The 21,922-nt window shown below is 42.2% G+C and overlaps 1 protein-coding gene across 1 annotated transcript in view; it reads right to left on the bottom strand.

Moving 5' to 3' along the window:
• The window catches only part of grip1 (glutamate receptor interacting protein 1), a 95,891-nt gene that overhangs the window by 24,036 nt on the left and 49,933 nt on the right, over positions 1 to 21,922 (bottom strand). The window contains exons 2-11 of the mRNA XM_030779470.1: positions 20,075 to 20,155; positions 12,600 to 12,735; positions 11,264 to 11,409; positions 10,387 to 10,470; positions 9,655 to 9,730; positions 8,316 to 8,461; positions 6,429 to 6,576; positions 5,639 to 5,808; positions 3,419 to 3,568; positions 1,425 to 1,574 (exon numbers count right to left, since the gene is read on the bottom strand). Of these exons, the coding sequence (XP_030635330.1) occupies positions 1,425 to 1,574; positions 3,419 to 3,568; positions 5,639 to 5,808; positions 6,429 to 6,576; positions 8,316 to 8,461; positions 9,655 to 9,730; positions 10,387 to 10,470; positions 11,264 to 11,409; positions 12,600 to 12,735; positions 20,075 to 20,155 (1,287 nt within the window). The remainder of the gene's footprint in view (positions 1 to 1,424; positions 1,575 to 3,418; positions 3,569 to 5,638; positions 5,809 to 6,428; positions 6,577 to 8,315; positions 8,462 to 9,654; positions 9,731 to 10,386; positions 10,471 to 11,263; positions 11,410 to 12,599; positions 12,736 to 20,074; positions 20,156 to 21,922) is intronic.

The following is a 21,922-nucleotide window of genomic DNA, read 5'->3' as shown; positions in this document are numbered from 1 at the left end:
TAGTGTTTATCGAACACCTTTCCTGATGCTGCTGATAAGTATTCCTCACATGAAATGTGAGAGCAGCAGGCTCATTATCAGCCGCAGAAGTGATGACTGGTATCAGCCAAGCTGCTTGGCTGAACAATGCAAAATACCTTTCAGGATCTAATTATGGGGTAGCCAGAAGTGAAATTTCCCCACTCACCATGGAGCGCTGGAGATGGGTGCAAAATACTAAACGGATCCACTCCGGGTGATTTCCCTCACCTCTCTGTCTCTCTTTTTTCTGTCTTTCTTTTCCTGTTTTTCTGGATCATATGGATGCAGGGCTATTAAGGTCCGCTGCTGTCATGCACAGGAAAGAGATGGAGGTTTTTGGTGTTGCAGCTCCCTGATATGAGATTTAGCAACACTGATATACATGCATCATAGGCAGTTATGGGTTATTTTCACATTCATGTTCATGATTCATAGATTAAACTGACAAAAACCTAGTCCAGAGGTGTCGCTTTGTAACAACTGCCCTGTCTATCTGTATGCTTTTTCATACAGTTCCAAAATGATGTGAATTCTCATTTAATCATAGCATCACCTGTTACTTGTTCCTCTGTGTTCTGCACAAAGCAGAACATACTGAAGACAGACCCCAAAATTGCAAAGCCAATATTATAAGTCAAGATTACAGCCAAATGGAACCACAAAAGCAAAGACAAATTGCAGTGGCTTCAGAGGAGATCAGTATTAACAGTCATTTTCGTTTGCCTCAGCCTTAATAAAGATAAATTTAAAAAATACATGATTCTGAACTGAGTACATCAACACACTCACATTCAGAGCCCAAAGTAAATGTATTTTCCCCCTTTTGCTACAGATGTGGCTAGAGGTAGTGGATGCAGCTGGGCTCACATGAATGGCTGTATGAGTTTCTGCAGTGGCATGAGCTATTCACCAGAGAGTTGTCATGGTGGCAAAGTGCATTATAATTGTCACCAACAGGTGACTCACAATCTCCACTGGCAAGAAACTGAAATAAAGCAAGCAGAACCCCCTCACCTCACACACACATGCACACGCACCTTGTATGCTTGATTAAAGAATAAAAAAGTCAAAAAGCACTTTCCTAACCAAAAAGCACTTTCACACTTTAGTTTTCCCGATAACAACAATACAAAAACAAAAAAAAAGTGAAAGAAAAAAGAAAATGAAACGCCTAGGCAGTTTTGTACTGTTTTTTTTCTGTACAGTTTGAGACCATGGTTTTGACCTCAGTTTGATAAGGTATCTCTTGCAGAATAGTGTGCTCCCAGTGAAATGTCCTTCTAAGTTGGGAAAAACAAGTACACACACACGTACACACACAAAGCACACACACAGACACACACACGCAACAAAAACACAGATCAAATACATAACTCCCATAATATGAAGAATGTGAAACCTACAGGAGCTTTTGTAGTCCTTCTTCTTAAGCTTACGCCTCATCATTGTGCCTCGGGGGCTTGTGGGATACATGTTCCTGGGTAGTGTGCTCATGTTGAGAGAGCTCAGGCTGTAGGCACTCATGGATGTGGGAGAGAAAGACGAACAAAGTGCTGTGGGTGAGACAGAGAGAGGGAGAGAGAGAGAGAGAGAGAGAGAGAGAGAGAGTGAGAGAGAGAAAGAAAAAAGAAGAAGACTTTAAGTATTTTAAGAACACAATGAGTACCTTCAAGACATAAACTGACAACCAAAGACATCACTGCCCGTCTATAAATGTATCATCTCAAGTGTCTCTATGGGAAAGTTACTTAATTTAATAACACCAAATTTAGTTGAGAGATATGATTAACTTCAGCTCCCATGTACAAAAATAATTTTCATAATCTCAGAGCCCGTCAGAACTGAGTCTATGTCAAAGCAATCCCAAAATCAGAGCTAATACAGATTTGACAGCATGGTTCAGACCCGAGTCCTTTAGTGCCCAAAACCACAGTAATCCTGCTCTGGCACAGCATCTCTTCTCTAAAAATATGCTTTATTTGGCTCATGCACACAGAATATTGTGGGCTTTGGGTGAACAGATTACAGGAGGTTGCAGCACTGTTTGAAATGGTTGCTCCTGTTAGCATATTGAGGCAGACGGCAGCCGCCTCACTTCTTTATAACACTGAGCCAAATAAAGCTGCCAAAGCCTTCATGGCCAATTAATGAGCTGTAAGAGTCCACCTGCATTTTGTAATGGGTGAGACCACTTAATCCAGCTGGTAATGAATTTAACGATACAAGAAAAGTTATAACAGACGGCTTACTGGGATTCCTCTGCGGAGATGGTTTAGAGAGAACTGAACAAAAATTAAACTTCTACTGCATAGAAATCAGCGCGTAACCGGCAACATTTTGACTAATGAATGAGGTGACCTCTTTCTGCCTCCTTCAAAAACGGACCCAGTGACTGCAGGATTCGGTGCATCTCTAACAACAAAACGCTGCCCTTGAAATGCACAGGGAGCCCGCACAGGAAATCAATACGGTCAAGATGGGTAGAATTTATAGTGTAGAGCGGATGTAATCATGGTAGTGCGGGGCAGTGTACGCATCAGATGAAAAAACATATGTATGAATGCTTGATCATGAACAACATCAGAAAGAGTGTGAAGGTGGCGTGGAGTGTCGAACGCTAGCAAATTAGATGAAAGCAGATGATCTTGTTTAGGACTGTTTAGTTTCTCCATCTCAGCCAATTAAAAAAACAATGTGAGTCTAGGAACTAATACTATCAATTACCATTGGCTACATATCCCTGAGCAGCACAGGGGCTATAAATGGTATCCAGGTCCTTTCTGTGAACAATTGGAAAAGCCACATGACCAGGATGTCAATGGAATCCAACGGCAGAGTGAGATCGATGTTATACAACCCTAAACATTCTACACCGGTTTTAGAATTCTGCTAATCAGCTTCACCGCTTCCTTTTAGCGAACAACATTCTCGGTGTTGTACCACCACAACACTAAATCTTACCACATAAATCTTATGCATCAGCAGCACAACATCTAAACAATTAAGTCACACTGCAAATGTCCTGTTTGTATCTTCACTCTGCACCTTTATTAAACTGTTTCCCTTGGGGCAAAAGAGCTCAGCTACACCCACAGATGGAAAATAAATGCCAAAAAGAGTGAGGGAGAGGGAGAGAGAGAGAGAGAGAGAGAGAGAAGGAAAAATCACTTTGTAGCCTCAGTGCATTTCAGGGACAATGACAAAGCCAGAGAGGAGTTTAGTTCCGCTCTACTTTCTCTTTAGCAACAGGAAAAAAAAAGAAAAACCCACAAAAAAGAGCATAAACAGACTCTAAAGCACAACACACTCAGGCACATGAACATCGCATGCACAGAGCACGGAGAGGAAGGACAGGCTGAGTGAGAAGGAGAGAAGACCCAAGAACTAATGACATTACAGGGGTTGTTTGGAGAGGATTTCTGCTTGGAGGCCTGGCTGCGAGACTGGTCTGGATGGTAGGTGTTATAGTGCTGGTAAGGGAGGAAGTTGCTGTTGTTGTTGGCACTGGACTCCCATGGCAGCGGCCGGTTGCTTCGCTGCACCTTGACTGTCCACAGGAAGGAGAAAGAGGCAAGGGGTGAGCAGGCCGTGCCATCGACATGAGAAAAAAAACAACAACAACAACAACAACAACAACAACAACCAGAGCAAACACACACACACACAATGCACTAAACACACACCAGAACTGGAACAAAGGTTTCAGGGAAAAGGGAGCAGGCACTGATGCGAAAGTGCCAAAATGGTCAATGAATTTTCATAAAACCAACAAATGACTGCTTGTATGGTACCTTCTCAAGAGAGCATACACACAGATAATGCAATTACCATTGCAATCAGAAACCAGCTGTACAAAAATTGATTTGACATCAGTTTAAACAATACACATGAAATGTTTTGGGGGAAAGCATGATGCTTTGGTTGTTAAACGAAAATCTCATATTGCCGCCACTCGACTTCCCCTGACAGAGCTGTTAGTCACAGCAGGAGTGTTCAGACATGGACAACTACATCCTGAACTGACATCAATCCCTCTCTGTTCCTGACTTCACTCTATTTTAGGCACACGTTTGCTCACAGTGATGTAGACAGGGTCTCCAGATAAGGTCTGTGGGCTGGGAGAGGGAGCACAGCAGTGTTTGTGCTGGAAATGCAGACTGTGGATTCATCATGCTGATAGCATCAGTCTGCCTGGTGCAGTGCCATGGCATACCCAACACGGCATGCTAAGGAAACCCTGCTATGGCCACAGGTAATGAAACCTTAGACGGATGAGAGCCATTATCTCTCCACAGCCATGCTGTGTGTGTGTGTGTGCGTCTATGTGTGTAATTAGCGAACATTCACGCTTGACTACAGCTTTCATATTAGCCAGCTGACTACAGTTTGCTCGCCTGGCTGGCATTCGTTTAGCTGAATTTTGTTGCTATGAACAGATGGAAGGCCTGTGTGCATGTGTGTGTGTCTGTATGCATGTGAACACTAGAGGTGTGAGCGTCTGTGCCGGCGTGGTGATATGAGCAGGCAGAAACATTCTGTGTCAATGACATAGCGCCTCTGGGCACCAGAGCCAAGTAAACCTATTTATTCTTCTTACTAATAATATTTCATGGATGAGTTTGCCTGAGTGCTGCTCTTCACGTCTGTAACTGTAGGAGAACGGGGCTCACGTGGAAGTAGTGTCCGAGGTCACACCAGTAATGAGTTGGACAGAGGGAAATGCAATAGCTGCCCCTCCCCTTTTCTCCTAGCACTGCAGTGTCCTCTGCAGACTGCTCCCACAGTGGGAACCTCAAAAAGGTACTAGAACTCTGCCATACAGATCACTGAGAATGGAAACACTGTCAAATGGCCTGCTGCTTCTCTTTTACTCCTCTCTTAACAACAATCTCACAGGACTGATAAACTGGTATCTGCTACTGGTGGTCGTACTGTGTAAATCCTGTCCTATCTGAAGGGACACGAGTGATGTGGCTTTGTCCTCAACTCTGTGATAGCTCACCGTGCCATATAAGACATGACAGGGAAAACATTAGATGTCACAGAAATCTATAGGCCCCTCCAAGAGAATTACTGTGATCGTAAACTTTTGACAAATGCCATTGTGCTAAACTTGCGCTATCACATTGGTCATTGTGGCTCAGCTTAATAATGCCTGTCAGACAGACAATCAGTTTATAACAAATAACCATAACAACACGCAAACGAACAGAGATGTAGCTGCAATAGAGAGATATGCACAATAGAATGGAAAAACCTTTTTCTTGGAGGCCAGATTTAAAAACATTCAAAGAAGAAGCATTTACAAGGCATAGAGCAAATAATGGATGTTAGCTAGAAAAATGTATGTGTAAAACAACTGCAGACTGTTGTATACAATGTAAAATAAAAAAAAAATTGTTTCTACTATCTGTTGACATAATGGAGTCCATCAGTAAAACAGTGTCCTTGTGAATGCTCCATGTTGTTGCATTTATTGAGTAACGTGCTTCAAATACATGTCACAAAACATAACAACTGAGCTTGCAAGATGATACAAGGGTTTAATACCTTGACTAATACCTTGTCCATCTACATACTGGTGGCTTCAAAGCGACTTTGAGTGTTGGATTCTTACCCTGTTCAGGGCCCTTCAGCGCCAGCCTGGTCTGGTGGTGGGGCAGAATCTCCATCTTGACATGTTCACATGCACTGGCCAGTAGCTGTGTGGCCTCTGCTAGTGTGCAGTATTCCATGCTTGTGCCATCTACAGACAGGATGTGGTCGCCGGCGTGCAGGGCCCCGCACCTACAGATCCAATGACATGACTTCCTTATATGGCTACACATGCTAAAATGGAGCGTCACAGAAACTGAAAAACCAAAATTAGTTAAAAATGAGCTTATTTTTGCAACCCGAGAGGTCACAAATTAATCGGCAATTTAGGATTAAATTCCTCCCTTATTTAGTCTATGCTATATGGTTTTATGCTAATGGGGTCTAGATAGGACTCAATACCAATTTCTTCTCCTTTTTTTAAAACATATACTTCTAGGTTGTGTGCAATCCCTAATTTTCCTCAAGAGAGTAAGGCACTGAATCATCATCAACTTCTTAATCTAGCTATGTAGAGAGTATTTCACCCACTCAGCTCTCTGCAAACTTTATTATTCTTCCAGGCCTTTCCACCGGTGTCAGCACAAGATGAGTTATTGAATTTCTATAATTAGTAGCTAAGCATTACAGATCTCAAGCTTTAAAAATTTCTCAGGCAGACAGCAGATTCTATCTGCACACATTTTGTTCCTAGCACATTGATTCCAATCAGAGAACAATGAGATCATAAAAGCCATTGGTGCCATCTTGAAAATTGCCACCTTCCTCCGACCAGTACTGTGCTGAGTGCGGATAGATGATCCTTTAATTACCTGTCAGCTATACTTGCAGGTTTGACCTTGTCAATGATGATAACTTGCTTGTTGCAGTACATGGAGGTAGAGAGCGCCACCCCTAGACTGGAGCCCATAGGCTTGGCCACTTCTACCAGGAGTGGACCAGATGCTGTGGCTATGGAGTCTGTGAGGAAAGGGAGGTAGGAAAGTTCAGGAACAAACAGACAGTGGCAAATCTGTTCATTTGGGCTTATACCTAGTCACACACACACAAACAACATTTAAGTGCATACACACACACAAACAACATTTAAGTGCATACACGCACACACACGCGCACACACGCGCACACACACACACATAAAACCATTAATAAGAACTGAGTGAGTGGCAGGAGTGCCTGTAAAAGCCTAATGGTTGTAATCACTGCTTGGTTATGGTTGACACTAAAAGCTCTGATTAGCCCATACATCTTGGGCACAGTATGCAGGGGGAGGAAAGCCCTGTGAAGCTCTCATTCCCCACACTCACATTACCAAACACCCATTGTGAGGAGCTATGGCACAACCGGCAGACACAGAAAAGCAGCAGGTCTGCACTATGGGTGGGTGTGAAACTAGATATTTGCTGGGTATCCCCTGTGATTTGCTGCATTCATTCAAAACTTGCTTGAAGCTATTAAACATAAAAGTGCAACAAGAAAATTTCAATGCTGTGTAAACAGTTATATTTTTAAAAAAGCATTAACAAACAAAATATAGAGCCTGAGAGTGAGCAAAACCTAATTTATGGGGACTTACAGGGCTATAAACTCCAGGACTCAGTTGATGAGATTGGCTGCTATCTGATGGCTGCACTGTTGTGGTTAGTACTGGAAGCAGTGTGATTAGGCATGGCTTTATGGACAGTCTTGGACTGAGGGAGAGGACAAGCCTTAACCAGGGCGCACAAGACAGTTAGAGATGGAGAGCCCTACACACTCTCCACCTGCTGGGAAATCCTGAATCAACATACGCCCATCATCAACCAACCCTACTGACAACCCTGCTCAGCGTTAACAGATGAAAAATGGATGTCGTTGCCATTAATAATGCAGGAAGTGGAAACTCTTTCGATCATGTGGTTGGCACCCTTATGACAGGGGATTGCTGATTAACCGAGCACTACTACGAAAAAGAGAGCGACAAATTGATGAGTGTTTGTGAGGGGCTGCCGAACTGTTTTTGAACGACTGCGATAGGGTTGTCTCGCTGTCCTGGAAAGGAGGTTGTAAATCACGGCTAATGTTGGAAGTTTTAGCCATCTAGAGTGGTCCTTCTTAATCAAGGTCTCTTTATTGTCTGTGAGACAGCCAGAAAGCGTAAATTGCACGGGATGACGAGCTGGAGAGGCTGAAAAGATTTGGATGGAGGCCCAGAGTAGCTAGTACTTAAACATATGACAGTGGCAACCATAGGCAAACTGAGTTGTCTCTACAGATTATTAAGGTTATTTTCAAAGCTTCAAACTGTGAGCAAAATCACATTAATTGGGCACAGTGGTGGTTGGTAGCACTGTGTGTCCTGCTCTTAAAATGCAACTCCAGAAGGTCACATAGCGTAGTGACAAGGCTTGCCTTTTCATGAGTGCAGATAGTATGCATACATGAAAGAAACTACACTGAGGAGTGGGTACTGGCCACTCCAACCTTTCCAGTTCCATTTCCTCCATGTAACGCACTCAACAGAAGGGTAAAACTAAAAGAAAAATATTCTGCAGAAGCCTGTTCACCATACAATAAATGAAATAAAAATGTGCAGATTGAATATACTATTTCTTGGCAGTTTTTAGATGAAGAGATTGTTGGCGTTTCTGATCAATACTGTCTAAGGGCAGACTGTACGATCTACGCGTGGCCTTTTCCGACCATGACTATGGCCTTACCCATGACTGACACATCATACTCGATGAGTAACGTGGCTTCCTGCCCACACTGTTTGAGGATGCTCATGGCTTCAGCGTGAGATGTGCCGTGCAGGCGGATTCCGTCGATGCTCAGGAGCCGGTCGCCCGGTTTGATTGTGCCTTCCCTGGAAAGAGGGAAAGTGCGACACTGTTTAGGAAGAATTACAGAAAGCTCTAGGTTTGACCACAATGAGAAAGATTTTTTTCTTTAAAACGTACTAACAATGGCTGACTACTGTTTCAGGGACAAGTATTTGGCGGTGGGTAGATCAAAGGGTGGTAGTGCCAGGAGCAGATGAGCTCAAAAATCCCTCAAAAACAGATCTGTCATCATGTCCTTGAGCAAGGCTCTTAATCCCTAAAATGTGCTACTGGGGTTCTGCAACATGGTACAACTATATCCTGCACTTTTTTTCAAAAGCAAAACAACCACCAAGACAGATTTGGCTCCAGCACAGTTTACAATGGTTCAGATAGAGCCATCCAATAGGCTAACACTCACACATCTTAATTTCTACCAAGATCTATGGCCTCTTGAACATGACTAGAGTTAAAATGCCCAGAGAATGCCTTTAAGTGAGAGGGAAGTTAACCAGCCATGAGGTCATTCCAGCCGGGCCCACCCCAGGGCTCCTGCTCCACCGGTGCACTTTATCACTTTGTTTGGGTCATTGGGGCTTAATGACAGGGATTCTGCCCTTTTGCAACTGCTGTTCGGAGCCTTTCAAGTATTTCTGCAGCTCTTGAGACAACTGTCTTCCTTCTTTATCGGACTCCCCCACACACTCCACCACACCCAGAGACAAAATCCTAAATGTCATTTGCATGTGGTCGCTATGGAGCTCAAGATACACACGGGCTCCAAAGACATATTTAGCGGTTTGGACTAAATGGTCAGCATCTCTAATATTGTGACTATACAATCGATGTGTATCAAGTGGTGAATAAACATCAGCTGTTCTCTAAATCTATCAACAGTTACTACAAATCATAGTCTTAACGTTTCAAATAAAACTAGGGTGTATTTGTTACAGCTAAGATTGCAGCTCAAAGTACCTTACAAGAAGATGAAAAAGAAGAACAGAAAGAAATTCCATAAGTATTACATATAAAAAAAATAATAACAAACACTAACAAAATACATTTATTAAAATATGCAATCAAATTTTTTTCAGACAAGCCAAGTGTACAGTACACATATTATTTTAAAAAAAGAAAAAAAAACAGGATTGGCATGTGCTAAACTATCAGCTAAATGAGCTATTGGGTCTCACTGATATTCATGTCTGAGATTCTGGAATCAGGATCATCATCTCACCTGTCAGCAGGGCCACCTGGCCTGACAGTTGTTATGACAACAGGGCGAGATTTGTTCCTGTCCTCATGGGCACCCCCTATGGTGAAAAAAAAATGAAACAGAACTTATGAAACATCCAGAGAAAATGCATTCAACATTTGTTCTTTGTACGATCAATGCTTATGACAAATACCCTATTCATGTTTTGGTCGTGGTTTAAAAAAAAAAAAAAAAAACGTTCAGAGGAGGCCCACAGTAATCTCTCGTTTGCTGTAGGACGACATGTTTCATATACAAATGGAAAAAAGAGAACGGTGGACAAAAAAAAATGGGTTCTCAAAGGCAGTGAAAACTTAAAAATCGTATGGCTTCAAACATAGGCCTTCCAAGATAAAAAGAAAATCTTCAGAGCGGAGTTCTTTCATTTATAAAAAAAAAAAAAAAGAGTTGGGCGCTTCATGACCTTGAAGTTAACTGTACTCAGTCTTGAAAGAGTTCCCCATTTTGGGGTTGTCTGAAAAATTTGTTCTATTTCATTTTAATGAAGCCCCAAATGCTACTCGGCAAACAGTGAAATAAGTGGAAATGGAATGTTGGAGACGTGGGCGTTCTGGCCCCTCTCCTCTCCCCATTAGCACTCAGAGCAGCCCGTTATTGGGAAAAAAAAATCTACATTTTAATATGAATCTACATTTTTCAGAATTCAACCAGGTAGTGCGGATGGGTTTTTATGATGAGTGTGGATGTACATACCTCTGATGACAAATCCAAAGGTGTTGCCCTCCTTGTGCAATGTCACCTCCACGTTTTTAAACATAACTCCTGAGCCTTGAACGGCTGATAACATGAAGAGAACATACAGCCTCTATTAACCATTTTGCACACAACTTCTATATGAAGCTCAACAATTTCCTTTATAGGTTAACATCAGCACATGCTTGGCAACAAAGCCAGCAGTAAAGGGACCTTACACGTCAGTCAGCAGCAGGCAGAATTTATAGGATTTCTGAGATGATTTGAATGAACTACCAACAAACATTTGTCAACTAAATGCCCCCCTCCCCCAAAAAAAATCTCTGACCCCTCTCACCCTGCTCACCACCTCTTCCAGCTGATGCCCTCTAGGTGGCGCTATCGGTCCCCACCCACCTAAATATCCCGTTTTAAAAACAGTTTCCCCCCCACTGCAATAAGAACTCTGAACACTTCTTTCTACCCTTGACAGAGGTACCTGCACTTAAAGCTCCTATGCCAGTCTTGTAAATATTGTCTGTGAATTTTTGTCTTGTGGCATCTGTAAATTCTCCTGTGTAAATGTTGTCTGTGAATACTGTCTGTGAATTTTGTCTTGTGACATCTGTGAACACCCTCTGCTGTGCTAGTCATTGTTTCTAAGGTCTAATGTGATGTTGAAAGTCTAATGTGATGTTAATATTTGCCTGTGTTTGATGTTATTGAAACTGTTCAATTGAGCTTGCCCACCATGCTGACCCAAAATGATTCTGATTCTGACTCTAAATAAAAAGGATATAGAGGAATATAGATGTATCAGCTGGTGTTCCACTGCTTTTATACTATCTGTGTGTCATCTGTACATACTCTAAAAATGTTAAGATGTGCTAGTACTCACAAACGGGTGGGAGTTCATATTCCACCTCCAGGACAACCCTCTCGCCCACATTTTTCAACAAACTAATGATCTCATCGTGGCGGAATTTAGTTAGGTTGATCCCATTGACGGACTTTATATAGTCCCCAACATTTAGTTGGTCACTCCTGCAAGACAATGAGATGGGAAAACACAACAGAGGAAATGGCATTAGAAAGCACTGGCGATGCTAGAGAGGCTGAGATCAGAGAGGGTGTTCTTAGAGAGGATGCATGTGAAGAGATATGAAAAGAGAGAGAAGAGAAAAGATGGAGGGCACGAGAGGGAGATGGGAACGAGTGGGCAGGGACAGGATAATAAAGAGACAGGAAGTAAAGGGAGAGAACGAGAGAGGAGAGGTACAGATAAGATGAGCAGGAGTCAGATGAAGAGCTCAGAGCTTTGATAGCTATTCAAAAGGGGATAAAAACACAGCTTTGTTTTGGAGAGACTGAAAAATGAACAGGATGTCATGTCACAAAGACCATAAAAATGCCTGTGATACACACACACTTGCACATATATACATAACTGCATCATTACGACTCATTCACAATCAGATTGTTATTTATCTAATTGAACACGCAGCACAATAATGTCAGATCAATGTGTAGTTAGTGAAACATTTTTTTAAGAATGATCATAAACTAATAGAGCAATGCACTGAAAATCACATTGTCCAATATTTTGGCAGAGGATACCTCACAAATTATTCAGCTCTACAGTGCTACATTCTGGAGGCAGTGTCACATTAGGATTCTGTCTAAGGCACCTTTCACATATAGATCCATGTCTGGCCGGTATAAAATATGCATAAACATGTAAGGAGTGCATACAGGGGGCATTCCTGTTTACTGTTTCATCCCCAACCTTTGTAGGTTGTGACTGAAAACCGATGGTAGGTATGTGTGTGTATGCGTGTGCATGTGTGTGTGTGTGTGTGTGTGTGTGTGTGTGTGTGTGCGCGCGCACGCATGTTGCATGAGTTTTCCTGTGGGAACTAGGGTTTATGGGGAAATTGATTTATATAGCATCTCCTTGCCTGTGCGCATGCATGCATGCAATCACGTGTGTGTGCGCACACACACACACACGCACGCACACACACATTCCTTTACTCCTTGTGTAACACTAATACAATTTCAAACATACACAGCAACATTCAGCTGTCTCCTTTGTATTTATCCTCACACCAACAAAACAACAAAACCCAGCTAAACACACCAACAAAGAAATATCATTCCCAGCTCTGACACATACACATGTACACGCACGCACAGGCGCGCACACACACACACATACAAACTCAGGGAGTTACCTAGCAGCGATTCCACCTTGGCGCAGGTTGGACACTCGAGGCTTGCCGTCCTTGTCGATGCCGCCGGACACAGTCAGGCCCAGGGTGGTGCCCTCCTTCTTCATCAGCTCCACTATGCTGGAGCCCTTAAACTCATCTACGGACAGGAGAGGGGAAGAGAGAGGGAAGGAGGCGGGTGGAGAAGAAGACAGGCAGGGGATGAGAGGAGCAGAGGAGCAAAGGAAACTGAGGAGGCTACAGCTGTCCGCCGCCATGCCCCTCCTCTCCCATCAGGCAGCTGTGATACCTATTATCAGGCTGCCGTGCAAATGCTGCAGCCCTGCTCTGGAGGAGTCAGCCTCCCTCTCTCCTAAAGCCCCAACCAGTAATTAAGAGCTGTTTATGAGGACAGACAGACCTCTCTCCTCACATTTACTCATCTTCTTTTCTCTCTCACTCTCTCTCCAATACTCTCCCTCATTACTCTCACGCACCCCTCACATCCTCTCTGGTCGATCCCTCACCCACTCTTCTCTCACTCTCACGTTCATGCCATCCCTCTCTTTTCCATTTTCTTTCTCATTCAGCCCACATTTTCTCTCTCTCTCCCTCTCTGACCCTGACATCACATATTTGCTGGTCAGGCAGTATGTCCCGCCAAACTCTCCTCCTCACCACCCCTACATCGATCCACTGTCATTCAATCCCTCCCTGGAGCTCAAGCCTGCTCTCCACACACACACACACACACACACACACACAATAGGATCATCTCCCCTCGTTCACCATGCCATCTCTATCAGAGAGCGTGAAATAAAAATAAGGGATTAGCCATGCTGCTTCTCCGCTTCCCACAGGAGGAAAGGAAAGTAATAGGCGATAGGGCCCCCCCCCCCCCCCCAATCTCTTCCTCCTTCTCTCTCATTTATGGAGAAATGTGAGCAATAGTTTAGAGAGCACAGGCCTTTCATGCCCCAAGGCTCTGAAAACTGATGATAGAAAAAATGTATATCTTCATTAAAAATGTGTCAGAGAGACAGAGAAAAAGAGGTGTATGAGCAAGTGCTATTTCCATAGTGTGAAGACTCATAAGAGTTGAGTTTGCAGATATAGGCTGAACTCAGGCTATATCTCAGTGTTTTCGCAGAGTGAAATTCACAGATGAGATTTCAGAATGTTCACAGAGGGAATGTGAGACTCAAAACGTGCTATGCTCTTAAAAGTCAAAATCCTAAAAGACCTATTAGAAAGTAACAAGATGTTTAGATGTTTTTTTTCAATATATTTGAAAAAAGTTTAAAATGCATTTAATTATCATATATCTTACACACACACACACACATATATATAATATCATATATCTCATATGTCATATATATGACGCAATTGTTTAGCTAACCTGTTGTTGGACAAATAACAGAAAAAGTTTCAGAGGACAAATTGTTCAGTGGCAGAAAAACTAAGTGAATTTTGAACCAAACCTTTCATTGAAAAAAGAGTTGCGCTCAGTAGCATCATCTCTCAAGGGTGCAACAAACTGAAGAGCAGTTTGAAAACAGTGTTTTGTTAGCCTGTCGGAATAAGAGGACATCACATCTACAAGTCTAATAAAATGATCCTAAGTCTGGTGATGCTCTGAAACCAACACTGAAAAATATACAAACTATTGTTTGCATATGGTCTGCTCTCCTTACTCTTCATCCTCACTCACTGGCGGACACTCATCTTTGGGCCATTATGTGAATTTATAGGCAGCAGGTTGGTATGGCAACAGAAGATTATGATGACAGAGATACCTATGGCATACAAATGATGGCAGTAATAATGAGCCAAAGAAAAAAGATGTTGTATTGGTGTCACGCCTTGAATCAATACTCCCGCCATATGGCCAGGGCAGGGGGGTAATGTTCAGTGTCTGACCCAGGACAGAAGGGGGTTAGTGGACTTGTCAATACTTGGCTTGCTTCTGAATGTCTTTGTGACCTCCATGTGAAAGAGCAAACTACTCTGGATGAGGGTACATAGAACAGGACCCGATCTAAACTCAACATGTTGACACATCAAAGAGAGGAGGAGAGAAGTAATTAACACAGAATAATGAAGGGCTTGCACAGCACCAAAGGAGAGTGCTAAACAATGTATTTGTGTGTGTGTGTGTGTGTGTGGTATGTGTGTGTGTGGTATGTGTGTGTGTGTGTGTGTGTGTGCGCGCGCACGTGTGTGTTTATCTGTGTGTGTGTGTGTGTGTGTGACTGTTTGCCTCTGTGCATGTGTGTGTAGGAAGAGTGAGAATACAGAAGCAACTGAAAATAAGGAGCGTCTTATCCTGAGGAAAAATGGAATTCAATATTTGAAGGAGGGTTCAATCTATCATGTATTTCATGTTTTCTGTGAGGTCTCTGATAATTAATTGTGGAAGAACTGTTTAATTTGCCTTCAGCCTTCATCAAATAATTTGATTAAAAAGAACTGTGGTTCTCTGAGGGACTCCTGACAGGGAAAAATTATACTGTCATCTCCCTTATTTCATCTGTCTGACAAAGAAATAGTTTGATTTATTCATTTATTGTGTCATTTGCTAAAATCTTATGCATGTTACATTAGTTTCTTCAGTGTAAGCACACATGTGAAGACAAAGACTTGCACACACACACTGACACATAAATACACACACACACACACACATACACACACACACACACACACACACACACACAGTACAATAACATTGTAAAATAATCTTTTGAGGATTATAGCCACGGTATCCGAAGCAAAAGTGGTCATTTTGAAAGTCTGTATTTGTAAGGTGCTGCAGCTGCAGCGTGTGGCTACCTCTCCAGTCCTGTCTATTCTCACAGAGATCTCAGTCCTGTTTGTCGGCCTGGGAGAAGGCTCTGTCACGCAGCTGTGGGAGGATGCCCAGCCGAGGTCACACGATGTCTACGTGTGTGTCAACTCATTAATGACACAAACTGACGCTCTGTCACCAAAACGTCGCAATGTTACAGAAATGACACCCGGGAAAGACGGTCCTCTCAGCATGGGTTTCTCAGTTTCTGTTATAATATCCCAAAAAATCATGGACACCCTGTGCTCGAATCACATGGAGGGATGCTTCAGGGCATGAGGGCAGGACTGTGACAGGTGCATAAGATGATAAGTTAATTCTATTACCAGCTCCTGCTGTTCGATTCTCAGTCTCTATTTCACTCCAGCCACAGGCAACCCACAGAGAGCCATCATATTTTGGGAGGCTGATAGATTTTTTAAGCAGAGGAGATAATGTTTGGGGCATGGGGCGTTTGGGGACCTCTTAAAATGGCACGAGCAATGGAAGGAGAGAGAGGCAGGATGACAGAGAAAATGAGAGAGAGAGAGAGAGAGAGAGAGAGAGAGAGAGTGAGAGAGAGAGTGAGAGAGAGTGAGTGAGAGAGAGAAGGAAAGGGAGAGAAAACAGAGAGAGACTGACTCAACGATGCCTGTCAGTTCTACCTGTGCTGGACAGATCAGAGAAAGATTTTTGACGGACTGTGTGACAGCTTTAAATGAAAAGATGGTGCTAGGAGCTGTGCATTTTAGAAAGCACATACTGGGCAAGGTATGAATGCACTGACCATGTGGCATTGAAATGTGGAGGTAAATGCTGTAACCCTTCTGAAACATGTTTTGAGCGCATGTCATTTTGTGAGTGAAAGGTAGCATTTATGCAATCAACCAGATGCCACCTTAATGTATCTTCAATAATTAAATATTTAGGGGAAAAAAAATCTTTTTGAAACATCATAACTATCTTTTTAAAAGCCACATACATCATTAATTTAACCACACTTTCCCTCCTTTCCAAAGGAAACTCAAACAACAGATGACAAATTTACAGAAAAGGCTCTACTGTTGTTAAAATGCCAAACTGGAATGACTGTAATTTGGCTGAAATATGGCTGAAAATGTCACTCTCCTGATGTCGGTGAGTGTGTAATAATGATAAGAACAGTAGGGGACATGGCGTGACATAGGCCCAAAGTCACGAATCAGGTTGAGGGGTTGCAGTAAACAGCAGGTGGGCTAGTGGATGTTTCAGATTCCCCTCCAGCAGACTATAAAAGGAACAATATGAAAGGACCAGACAAAGAACGAATAAAGATGACTTGGCTGATGTAATGAAATCAATCAGAATGCTCCAGAAATTACATCTTTTTTTTCCGTTTTTTCCTTTGCAAAGCAGAGAAATATAAAAGCAAGATCTTTCCCCTTCAAAAGCTGGCAAAATATTTTCAGCACAACTGATCAAATTAATAATTGAAAAGGTGATTTACTGTCACAGTTTGACAAGCCTCATGTTTGAATTTAATAATGGATTTTCCCTTTGCTAATGTTCAATCATGTACAGGCATGAGCGTCAGGATGTGAAGAGGGGAAAGTGCCAAGCTTGGGGCAGGGAGTTTTGCTGGGTGATGGAAGCAAAATTTATTACAGATGCCTGATATATGGAATGCTACCCAGCATATAAAATCAGCTGACAGAGCAAACTGCCTTATCATTAATCTAACAGCTGTGAAGATTTAACCCCAGGAGATGGCTCCTGATTATCCCACTGGGGAGGGACAGTTTCATCAAACCTGTAAATTCATGTATGTAAGCATTAGATACAAATGAAGAGAATAACAAAGGCCATTTAACAAACAAAAACTTTTGAACAACACAGAGTAATGGTCCAGTTCTACCATCGCATGAAGATGCTAAATATAATCTATGCTGGAGAATAAGTCGGATAACATCAAATTAAAAACAAGACACCTCAGCGAGGTACTTGTACTATATATGTGAGAGAAGGTACAGTTTTGTGTTTACAGAATGTATCCCAGTTTCCTTAAAATGCTGACTCACACTGATACAGCCATGTCCTAGCTTCTCACCTTCCTAGGCTTCATTCTTAGCTCTGCTGGAAAGTCCACTCAGAGCATTATCGCCACGGAAACAGACACTACGCTCTTTCTAGCTTGGACTGAAATGCCTATCGTGGCATTTCAAACGCAAATGAGAATGTCAAAGGGCTGTTGGGAAAATGGGTAGCTTAGCTCAAGATGCTGCATTTCTCTAAGTGCTGGTGTGTGGGGCTTATTTTCATGCTGGTATAGATAAACTGTGTTTTGGACCCACAGAGAACTTTTCTCTCCTTTACGAGTCTGTTAACTCTGAACCAGGAAAACAAAAGCGTGTTGGAAGGAGGGCAGTGGCTGGATGCTAAATGATTCTAAGCATCACCATCCATGTACATATTTACATAATATATACAACCTTCTCATACTCACAGATCTTAGACAGCCCTTGGTGCTGTTAGTCAGATGAAAACAGATAGTTATCAATCACATTACTGTTCTTAAAATGAAAATGAAGCTTTAGGCTGTTAATATTGTGAAGTGAGCATTCTCTGTCACAGTGGGGAAAAAAGATAAGAAAAAGATGGACGTCATTTTGGAAAACTGAATATGAAACAAAAACCAGTAGTCATCCTCCATCTTTCCATTAAGCAATATCTGAAGGATTTGGAGGATTCCTCAGAGCGTGAGAAGTTGGAAGGCAGAAATCCTGAAAAGCCACACATTTCCTACCTCATCCCAAGGTAGGATTCCCAAGGAATTTATGCCACGAGATAAAGAGTCCTTTGTCAGATACAGCAGGAAGCCATTTCTCTGATACTGCCATATATTTTTAATGGAGCATTTAAAAATTCAAGACATTTCTACTTGCAAGCAGCCTTACAAGTCTTTGGAGACCAAACACAACTGAAAGACTTTTTGTAGAGTTCGTATGTACTCACTGGACCAGACAACTAATGCTTAATGCAACCAGGCCTTGAAGAACTAATAATTACTTAATTCATGAGTAGCTCACGGATGGTAATACTTCCTCTGTGTAAACCAGAACCATACAGAAAAAATAAACTGAAAACAATTCGACGACAAACACCTTCTGACCATTAAAAAAGGAGGCATGAAATCAATGAGGTCTACAAATCTTGAATTTCTGACCGTAAGACACTGAACTGTAAAACTACGTTTTGAGGTAACCAAACCCTGTGTGGACAAATAGTTTCGTTACTGCAAACACACTATATCGTGCATCACTGTTCACAAAGCAGAACACAGCTAACCCAGGGAAATACAGCTAATCCTAATTAACACTTCACACATATCCTCAAACTGCCCTCTCCTCAGTGTAAATCGGTTTAAAAATCAGATTTAAATACATCAAATCAATTTGATGTACACCAAAGATCTGTGTATTTTCACCTCTCATATGTACGCATTCACAAATACAAACAAATGGTGTATGATGTTGCAGTATTTGCCGCCAAGTGCTTGTTTGGTGATGCGCGTAAAATCAAATATCTAAAATTCAGGACCAGAATTTAACATCTACTAAAGAGAGGTTATTTTCATCATTTTATGTCTAATAAAAGCTATGTTTGAACATGAGCCCCAAGTCCCAATTAGCATCAGTTTAAGAGCTGTCGTACAACCAAATATTCACACGATACTACTGTTGCTCTTTAGAATTACCTTCCATGTTGTGACACACCTTCTTGTCTCTACATTGACTGCACAGATTCAGCAGACAACGCACTTTGAGTGTGACACACTGTGTGACAGCTCCCTCTGATCATGCGCTAGGCCGATTATCTAACTCAACACTCAGCATCTCACTGCGTACCACTGACGCCCACAATCACAAAAAACCACCACTCCCCTGCAGTTCCAAAAACAGCTTCTAATCTCTCTTAAAAGAAAGGCACAAGACACTTCTAAGAGACGAAAGCGACTCTTCATAGGGGCCCCGAGTCTAACTACTGATGACTTGTGAAGATGGCTTCAATGCGCTTATGGCTGCAAGTGCTGAGATTATCGTGGCCTTTTATTTTACAACCACTGAGAGTTCTCCTCGCCTCAAAAAAATTCGCCGCCACTTCAAAAGGACTAAGCGTCTCAGCAGACACATAAAAGTTGGGCCTCCGTTACAATGCACTATGGTTTGTGTAGTGTGATTTTGTAGGAAGTGAACACTCATTTGTCATGTCACTGAACTGGCCAAAGCCATAGATCAGTTCTTTTAAAATTTGGCAAGAAAGGCTTGCTCACGGTCAGGGAACTGTCTTTTAAAAGGAGCTCATAACCCTTCCAGCCCATTCTCCAGAGAGTGAGTGCAAGATAGTCACAATGCAGCGTTTTCTTAAAACATACAGACACACTGTGATCCCTCACTTTTCTGTTTATTTGCAATTTTTATTTCTCTAAAGAAAATTAGTAATTTACACCTTATTTAGGTAACAATTTAAAAAATAGAAGTGATGAGTAATATTGTGTCAGAAATGTAGTGTATTAAGTATTCTTATATCCTAAACACACCTACGTAAAGGTGTATTTTCATATGATAATAACCTATGTAAATGAGTACGGGTAGCAAAGAAGCTGAATGAGGTGAAAGGTGATTTTGTTTACCTGGAATACTCTGTCTCCTGATGGCCAGAGCGCCATCTGGTGGTCTGGAGGGGTTAGAGTGTTTAGTGTAGGGGCCCTCATCTGTAGAACACAAGGAAATGAAAAAGGTCAGATCAGCAATACACCATATCTATGTAAGCACTATAGAAACTGGCAAAGTATGATGGCCAAGCTCCAGATTCCAAACACAAGCAGACACCGCTGCTGGCACGGCTTCAGTAGCCGTCAGCCCTGTGTGTAGTCTTCTTCTCCCACCGTTCCTCTCACTAAAACAGACATCTGAACTGATTATCACAGGGTTTTCACACAAACAGCCCGGCCAAGACATCAATAAGAGTCTCTGTCTGAGAGATGGGTGGTGTGTGTTTACAGGGTGAGGGGAGCTTTTGTGTTCACCACAAAAGAAGACCCATCTGATGCTGTGGACGAGCAGCTTTCGCAGCAGCAGCTGATGGCAGCACGCGTTTCCCAGTGCTTTCAGCCTTTCGGGCTGCAGCTTGGCAGGAGTACAGTGCAAGAGGAGCAGTGATGGCTCTCTCACTGAGCAAACTGACAGAGCGTTTGCCATGATTACAAGGACAGACCACAAAATGTCTCAGAATGTCCTCTCTCACACAATGCAGCCAGAGAGTCATGCACTGGAGAGGAGTGGGAAAGATACGAAATGAAAGATACGAAAACGATGGAACACCTTAAGTAGATAGCTCTCACCCACGCATTTCTCTGAAGAGATACAGAAAATATATACAAACAAATGCAACGTTCCTGCCATCTCCACTGTTTAAGCATGTGTGCCCGCATTAATATGCACAACAGAGCTTATAAAGGCAATCACGAAAATGAGGGACACACACACACACACACACATATTCTCGCTTAAAAGGTACTGATGAATTTTGAGAGATCCTCACTCTCACCCACACACTCACAACACATGTGAACACATGGGGGGAAAGAAAGAAAGAAAGAAAGACAGAGAGAGAGAGAATGAAAGAAAGAGAATGAGAGAGAGAGAGAGAGAGAGAGAGAGAGAGAGAGAGAGAATGAAAGAAAGAGAATGAGAGAGATCCTCTCATTTATGAGTTTTAAGAGCACGAGTGCAGGGGGGATTTTGATGAGAAAGATGTGTAATGACCAACCAGGCTGCTGACATTCGGCTCTCCTCAGCAGGTTTGGTGTGAGAGGCCGACACTAATGCAGTCTGACTGCCCTTCATTCTGAACCTAACTGTGGTCTCCAGGCCAAGACTCACACTGGACTTCCTGATTAGGTTCATTCATTATAGAAAAGTAATGCAGCCAAGGATGAGTCAAGCTATTCTTAAATCCTTTCTAGTAGTACTAACTAGGCCTTGAAAACAAAAAACAAAAATGAAGGCCACACAAAAAAGACATTTTACTTGAATGAAAATAAAAAGAAAACAAAATGAAAACTGGCGTCCATGAAAAAACAACAAAAATATAAATGTTCTTTTAAGCTTTTTTTGTATTTTTGTATTTTTAATGTTGTTATGAATTAATTTCAATAACAGCTGAATACAAAATGCTTAAACTGAGTGGTAGTTGTTTTTGAGTATAGTGCACCCGTAAGACAGAGAACACAATTTATAGGTCTATTTTCCAAGAAATGCCAAAATACTAAATGAACAAATTGGGGGGGGGGGGGGGGGGGGGGGGTCATTTTGTAGCCTTGGGGTTACAAGTTCACCAGCTAAGGAGATGAAATGTCCTACTTGAAATGTCCTGAAAATGATATTAAACACATTAAACGCAATGTTAGCTCATATTCCCCCCCGTTTCAAAAATATCAGATTATGATATGAGCATTTCTTTTAACAATATTTGAGTG

The sequence above is a fragment of the Chanos chanos genome, chromosome 1 (genome assembly GCF_902362185.1).
Source record: "Chanos chanos chromosome 1, fChaCha1.1, whole genome shotgun sequence".
NCBI classification, from domain to species: Eukaryota; Metazoa; Chordata; class Actinopteri; order Gonorynchiformes; family Chanidae; genus Chanos; species Chanos chanos.
Note: the sequence above shows the minus strand (reverse complement) of the source record. Positions and strands in the feature narration are given on the sequence as shown.